The sequence below is a fragment of the Rosa rugosa genome, chromosome 1 (genome assembly GCF_958449725.1).
Source record: "Rosa rugosa chromosome 1, drRosRugo1.1, whole genome shotgun sequence".
NCBI classification, from domain to species: Eukaryota; Viridiplantae; Streptophyta; class Magnoliopsida; order Rosales; family Rosaceae; genus Rosa; species Rosa rugosa.
The window spans coordinates 70535088-70543064 of record NC_084820.1 but is presented as its reverse complement, the minus strand read 5'-3'; the positions used below and the strand labels follow the sequence as shown (position 1 = coordinate 70543064).

General features: G+C 41.0%; 1 protein-coding gene across 1 annotated transcript; it reads left to right on the top strand.

Annotated features, from left to right (window-relative positions):
• The first annotated feature begins 3895 nt into the window (after positions 1-3895).
• LOC133726579 (PWWP domain-containing protein 3-like) lies at positions 3896-7731 on the top strand. The gene is made up of 2 exons (XM_062154155.1): positions 3896-4111; positions 4297-7731. The coding sequence occupies exon 2, from the start codon at positions 4300-4302 to the stop codon at positions 7504-7506; it is 3207 nt and encodes a 1068-aa protein (XP_062010139.1). The 5' UTR covers positions 3896-4111; positions 4297-4299; the 3' UTR covers positions 7507-7731.
• Positions 7732-7977: the final 246 nt, after the last annotated feature.

Below are 7977 nucleotides of genomic sequence, written 5' to 3'. Positions count from 1 at the left end.
TGTTGTTCTCTTGGTTCTTGGTATGATATTGTGATGGTCGTGAGGTGTATTGAAAACGTAGATAATGGATAGGGGATTATGGGTTGAACTAGGAGAAGAGTTGCTTCATGTTTTAGCTACTTCATTGGGTGGTGCTAAATCCTTTTTATCCGTTTGTGAACGACCTAAACTTGTAACTAGATGAGGAAGGGATAGTAGCAATGCATGCATTGGAAAGTAGGTACCAAAAAAATGAGATAAATTTTTGAGCTTCTTAGGTGTGGGAAATGAGAGAAAATGATCGAAACCTATATATGCAAGTCGGTGTTTATTTAGTCTGATATATATCGTTAATATTATAAATGGTACTTGAACTTTCATCCGTCGAAGAAATCAGCAATCGAATAAATTATTGATGAACTCATCAACAAAGTTTTATTTCTCGCAAACGCTAGCTAAACTTTGGTCCATCAGACAAAACAACTACCACAAAGGTATCTAAACTGGGGACATCCTGTAAACAACCATGCGTAAATACATTGATTTAGTATTTACGCTAAATGTCATCGAAGACGGTTTTTATTGGTGATTTGAGAAATGTACTCAAGATTAACGAAGAAATTTAACGGAGTTAAAAAATTCAGGGTTCTTTTCGTTATCTTATAGCTTCCATGTAACAACTGGGTTTAGGGAATTAAGCACCCAGGTATGTATTGTTTAGCATCCCTGCTGATCCACTGCTAGGCCTAGCTAGCTTCTCAGCAGCAAGAAGAATTCACAGCCTTAATTGGCACGCAGTTCCAGATGTGTCAACTTTACTTGGGATTCCATCACCTCAAATTTCATAAAGCTAAATCCTTCATCATTTATCAGTTACATTCCTTAATCTCATTATGCCTCAAACAGTCCATTCCCTCGTTCCTCAATGCACGCTTTTGCTTAAGCATTGGGACTGGTTGGACCTCGCTTTTGGGCTTCTTTGCAATCAAACTAGCAAACCCCTTCTCCCTTTCACGCTTTCTCTTAGGCTTTGTATAGTTGGTTTCACCCATTTGCTTTGGCTCTTGTTGAACCTGATCATTATTGTGCTTCTTTGCAATCGAACTAGCACACCCATTATCTCTTTCATGCTTTCGTGTTGTTTTTATACTGTTGATTTCACTCATTGTCATCAAACACACAGAAGAACCAAGTAAAAAAAATAAATAAAGTGATCGTGGCTCTTACTTAAGGGTTTGAAAAACAATTCCTTGATCAGCTGGGAGATCTTAATTAATCCCACAAAAATATGGCAAAATTTAGGCATGTTGGGGCTACTTACCAAAAAGAAATGTCTTACCAAACTCCACACCAACTTAACATAGAAAACCAATATAGAGTACATACCAAAAACATAGTATACAAAGCATATTCTCACAGTTTTCCGAAAGACAAGCAGGAAGGAAATAATAACAGAAAAAAGACAAGGTCAAAACTGCTCATCCCAACTTCATTCCCTATCTTCCCCTACCAATATAGGGAAGAAGACGAGGAAGAAGAGGAGGAAAAGGAAGACGAAGAGGAAAAGGAAAACGAAGAAGAGGAAGACGAGGAGGAGGACGACGATGATCGTGAGCTTATCATATGGAATCCTTCTACTCAAGATACATACAAGTTACCCAAAATCAAAATAATCCCGCGACTTTTATGGATTTGGTTATGATTCCACCAATGAAGATTACAAGGTTATAATAGGCTTTAACAACCGTGAAAGTGAAAGTGACTGGGAAACTAAGGCCCCGTTTGGGATTGCTTAGTTTTAAAAAAAAATCAGCTTTTGTTCAAAATTTTAAATTTTATTGTGTTTGATAAATAAATAAAAAGAAGTTTTAATTGAAAGTTATAGGCCACTGGCAGCAGATTTTAGAAGCAGTCTAGAGGTTGCTTTTAGAAGCAGCTGTGGATCAAAACACACTCTGCAGTTGTTATATGTACTAACAGCATTTTTAAAAATATTATTTACCAAACACGAAACTGTTTTAATTCACAACTAATTATTCTCACAACACAGCAGCAGCAGTTTTTTTTTTTTAAAGTTACAGCAATCCCAAACTAGCCCTGAAAGTGACTGTGAAACTGAAATTAGGGCTTCCAATCCCCCAACAGCCACACTTGCATTCTTTACATTAAAAACAGGTTCATGGAAGATAGTTAAAAATCTACACCGTCAGAAAGTGCTATGGGCCGGGGCGCTTATTGAACGGAGCTCTACATTGGCTAGAGGACAGCTACAGCTTTTTAAGATTCACAATCATCTCTTTTGATCTAGCCGAGGAGAAATTTCAAGCTTTATTGCCACCACCCGATATTTGCACGACAGAACGCACCATCCACCTCAAAATTGGGACGACTATTGGGAATTCACTCTTCCTATATCTTTACGATTGGGGGTGTCATGAATTGCAAACAGGTATTGCAATAACAGTATGGGTGATGAAAGAATATGGGGTTAATGAATCCTGGACTAGAGTTGTTCAGATTCCTTCTTTAAGTTTATCTCCGCATCTTGAGTTCCGTTACAGACCGATTTTGATTTTAGAGAATGGTAAAGTTTTGATGAACCAGATCAGTCATAGCATCCCGACTTGGATTTTAGAGAATGGTAAGAAAGTTTTGATGATGAGCAGCGAGCGGGAGCAGCTGGTATTGTATAATCCTGAGGAAAACAGTCAAAAGGAATATAGACGTCTTCTTCATGACTATTACTATTACAAGTCACCCGTATTATACCTGAAGACTTTAGTGTCACCAAAAATCGGTAGCTAGTGGAACTTGAACAAAACGACCATGGATACTTCTATTATGCAATTTTTTGGGCTTTCTGTTCTTCGATCTGTTTGACTTGAATAATAATCTGAATTTCGGAATTATTTATTTATATAATTAGTGTTTGAATGATATATAGCGAACTTGTTTAGTTGGGTGATTTCATTATCCGTATTTAAAAAGATGTCTTTCCGGTAATTTCGTCCTTTTTAAATTAGTGGTCTTATTATGAAACACAAAATCAATTAATCTTGGATTTGTCTACCTTAGCACTCTCAAAACTCAAAAGGCCAGCTAAGAGCATCGACTATGGCAATGGGGAATTGGGGACAGGTTCTTTTCGTTTGTATTGTTTAGCATCCCTACTAATCCAATCCTAGCTTCTCAGAAGCAAGAAGAAGTCACAGCCTTAACTAGCATGCAGTTCCAGATGTGTGAACTTTACTTGCTTGATGGGATTTCAAAAGGCTACATCATTTATCAGTTACATGCTAATAGATAGAGTAGATACCTTGGGTTTATGGGAAAATTTAGGCATGTTGGGGTTATTTACCAAAAAGAAATGTCTTACCAAACTCGGGGTTTATAAATCTTGATTGTAATGACCATTAAGTCAATGAAGTTATTCATTTCCCTAAAAAAAAAAAAAAAAATGGGCCTGAATATTGATCAATGAAAATTCAAATAGATATTTGGCCAAACCAAACTAGCCCCTAATAATGCCTACCTAATAGGCTAATATTTACTTTGCCAAAAAAAAAAAAGGCTAATATTTACACTAGAATAAAAAGTTCCACTTGTGGGGTTCAAACGACACCGTTCGCTTTTATGGGATCTATTATATTCACAACGCCAACACGTGGCAACCATCCATAGTCGAATCAAAAGACCCCGCTTTATTTCAACCTAATCTCTTTAATCACTTCTGAATCGATTAATATCCCCAACGCCGCGTCCAACCCACAACCAAAGCAAATTTCAAATTAACCACACCTGGCTCCAAAAACCCAGCGAGTACCCCTCCCTCCCCCACTCGCGCGCGTCCCAGCCGAACCCCCAACAAACGTCACACCTCGCCAAGGTTCACATAAAACTTTTGGACATGGCCGCTCAAATAACGACAACAAATCCAAAATAAAAACGCCGCTTCGCTGCTCTTCGCTCCTCCCCCACCACCGCCTCCAATTTCTCGCCACGCGATATTTTCACCTCCATCTCATTTCTCTCTACCGCAAATTCAAAATTCGATTTCTCTTGAAGCTTCTTCTTCTTCTTCTTCTTCACCTTCATCCAAGCTTTTGAAGAAGCTCTTGGTTTCTCTCTTCAGGTTTGTGAGCTCCCTCTGGCTTTGTGCTTGTGTATTTTGTTTCGTCTTGTAGTGCTTATTTTCCCACTATTTTATTAGTAGAGCTCTTTTTCAACGAAAGCTAAACCCTAGAAATGAGCTGCTACTGGTTTTTGGTTGTTTAGCTAAACCCTAGAATTCGAAGTTTGAGCTTGATTGATGTCCAGGTAATGGGGACGTTGGGGAGATCTACAGCCGTAGCTGATGGTTGTTCGGGTGGCTCCGGGTCGGGTTCTGGACCGGCGAGGTTTGAGGCCGGGGACGACTCGGGTGGGAGCCGGGTCGGGTCGGGAGGGGAGCTGGTGAGGTCGTTTGTTGAGCTGGTTAAGACTGTGGAGGCTAAAGTTTCGGTTGGGATGAGTTTTGGGGACATGGATACGTGTATGTCGAGGTTGAGAGGGAGTGAGAGTGTTGGAGAGCTGGAGTCTGGTTTGGGTGAGGAGAGGAGAGTGGTGAGCATTGGTTCCAAGACGAATTCGGATGCGAATGAGGACAATGGGAATTGTTGTGATGAAACCAAGACCAACGGTGTTGGGGTTGAGGAGAATGGCAAGTGTTTGGATGAAATTGTGGAAGAGCTAGATGGGGAAATTGAGGTTCCCATTGCCGGTACGAGTGAAAATGGTGAAGACCGGGTGGGGGAAGAGTTGAGTGATGGAGTGAATGAGTTCTGTATCGGAGATTTTGTTTGGGGTAAGATTAAGAACCACCCGTGGTGGCCCGGCCAGATTTGTGATCCTTCGGATGCTTCTGACCTTGCAGCGAAATTGAGATCCAAGGACAAACTTCTTGTAGCCTACTTTGGGGATGACACTTTTGCGTGGTGCCATCCGTCGCAATTGAAACCCTTTGAGGAAAATTTCGTGGAGAATTCTAAGCTGAGTAGCTCCAAGGTTTTTGTTATTGCTGTGCAGCAGGCTGTGGATGAGATTGGTAGGCTTGTAAAGTTGAAGATGAGTTGCGCTTGCATGGGGGAAGAGTTTCTAAGTGGTCGTAAACAAACTTTAGCATCGAATGCTGGAGTTAAGGAAGGAGTTGTTGTCCCTGAAGGCCGAGTTGGGAAGTTTTTGGGTCATCTATCTCAGCCGGTTGACCTTCTTGCTGAATTGAAACATATGGCACAAGCTGTATCCTTGACTAGTGTTCTTGAGCTCAATGTATTAAAGAGTTTGCTGTCTGCCTTTTATTGTTCGAAAGGGGGATATCAGTTACCTGTTTACATTGAACCCCAGCTAATTCCTGGTCTTGAAGATGAGCGGAAGATGGTGGAAGTCCCAGTGCAGTGGCCATCTGATGACAGGTCGTCTTCTCCCATAGGCTCCAATACTGGAAACACTGAACAAAATTTGTTGCAAAGGTCACCACCAAGTATAGAAAATAGACAGCCCCATAAAAGGAAGGAGAAGACCATTGCTGATCTTCTTGGAGAAGCCAATCATGTTGAGGTAAAAAGTATGGATGGGGTTGTAGCTAAAGAAAGTGCAATCTCAGATAAACGAGGGCTATCATCCAGACGGAAGAAGCAGAAAAGCAGTGATATTCATGGTGAGGGTATATTGACTTTCGAATCAGGAAGGGAAAGAGCCAAACTCTCAAAATCGCCCACAAGCACTAAAGATGAAGGTATTGGCATCGAGAGTAGTGATGGTTTGGCTAAAGAGAGTGCTGGTGGAAATGAAGAAACTAAGAAGACTCCTCTCTCAAGGAAAAGGAAGAGGGATGAAGATAGCATCGACAGTAAAGATGGTGATACCCAAGAAAAAAGGGGTGGAAAGGATGAAACTAAGAAGGCTCCGTTGTCAAGGAGAAGGAAGAAGAATGAAGATATTCACATCAACAGTAATGATGGTGAGGCCAAAGGAAAAGCTGGTGCAAGAGTCGGGGAGTTGCTCAATGTTGGTTTACAAACAGATATGAAAGACCAAATTGGTAAGAGCCCTTTGTTGAGGGAAAGAAAAAAAAGCAAGTACTTGTCCCCACCCTTCACAATAAGTGACGCAGGGAAAAGAAAACGAAACCTGGAAACAGAATCTCGAAATGCTGTAACGAGTCATGATTTGGGGAAAGAGGGGAAAGAGCGAGACATGGAATCAGTATTATCTCTGGAGGTTTCTAGTAAAGCTCAGCTTGGGGACAGGATTACCAGGGCTGCTGCCAACATTAAGGGGTCCCCTCAGATTTTGAATAGTTGCAGTGAGGCATTACAAGAGAAACTCTCAATAGAAGGTGGGAATAAGAGCACTGATGTTAAAACACCAGCAGAAGGTGAGAAGAAGCGTGTTGATCCAATAAAAGCCAATGCAGCCACTAATGAAGTGCTATCTGGAGTCCGCTCTGCAGCTCTTGATCCATTATATCCAGTCAAAAGGAAATCCTCCTTTGAGATTGTTGTTGATTTTGTGTCCATATTTAGAGACTCAGTTTACCACAATGGCTGCTACCACAAGCTTTACAAGAAGCACCAACCGCATGGAAAGAGAAAGAAATCAGATTCTGAACCGGGGTCATTGGTGAAAGACAATCAAACTGCTGCAAATTTGCGTGAAGGTGAACCTGGTAACAGGGTTATTAAGAAGAAACAAGATATGAAGTCTGATAAGCCTACAAAAAAGCAAGCTGGTGAGACACGAAGTTCAAAGAGAAGGAAGTTAAATTCTGTAATTAAGTCGTTGGGAAAAGACAATGAGAAAGCAGAAAATCAGCCTGTCAGTGAATCTGGGCAGAGGAACATCAACACTAACCAAGATAAGCCTAAGAAAAAGCAAGCTGCTGAGCCACCAATTTCAAAGCTGGTCAGGCGGAGATCAAAGCATGCTGACGCTCGGGATTTGAAGATTAAGGAGACGGAAGAGGAGGCTCCGCCTACATTCCTTTTTGTAACATTTGGACCTGGATCCTCGCTGCCTACCAAGGATGATCTTCTCAGATTATACAGTAAATTTGGGGAACTAAATGAAACTGAAACCGAGATGTTCTACACCAATTTCTGTGCTCGTGTTGCGTTTGTAATGAGCTCTGACGCGGAAGAAGCCTTCAATTATTCTCTAATTGACAGTCCCTTTGGAGCTTCCAATGTCAATTTCCGCCTCCAAAATCCCTCGGGTGCTTCCAAGACTCGTGAGCTCAGTGCAATACCCGAGTCTCCTCCAGCTAAGAAGAAATCCAGGAGCAAGACTGCAAGTGAGGCATTAGTAGCTTCACAACCACCTGCTGGTGAGCCATCGCAAGTTGATTTCATTAGGCATAGACTTAAGATGATGAGCTCAATGCTGGGAAACTCAGATCGCAAAGTGTCGCCTGTTGCAACATCAAAAATTCAGAATGAGATAAAGGAGCTACTGAAGGTCGTAAGCACAATGGGTGAATCCTCATCTTAGATTGGACACTGTTAGATCTAGACACATTCCCAGTTAATGTCATATAGCTAATGATCCACATATGTAGGTTTAGATATGATATCACAACTTCCTCTACGGATGTTTGTGGATGGAGTTATATTATCTTTTGTGTAGGAACCTGGTACTACTTTTTTTCTGGGGTACAAATGGATGCCATGGTGCCTTTACCTATCAATTTTACAGATCAACATAAATTTTGTTTTCTGATGTTAAGGTATATTTTTTTGTTCGCTTCTGAAAATCTTCCCTTGAACCCCAAGGAATACAAAAGCTTTTGGTATGAAGCAGATTTCAAGTATTGCCAGGAGTGCACAATTTTTCAGTTCTTATTTCCTGGATATGCCTCATAAATATTTGGGAGAAAACATTTACTGTTTAAGACTGGCTGAAGCATGTGGTTGGTTGGTGTTAACTTTTGTTCACGTCTCGCCAAACCAAGCTCGGCTTTGA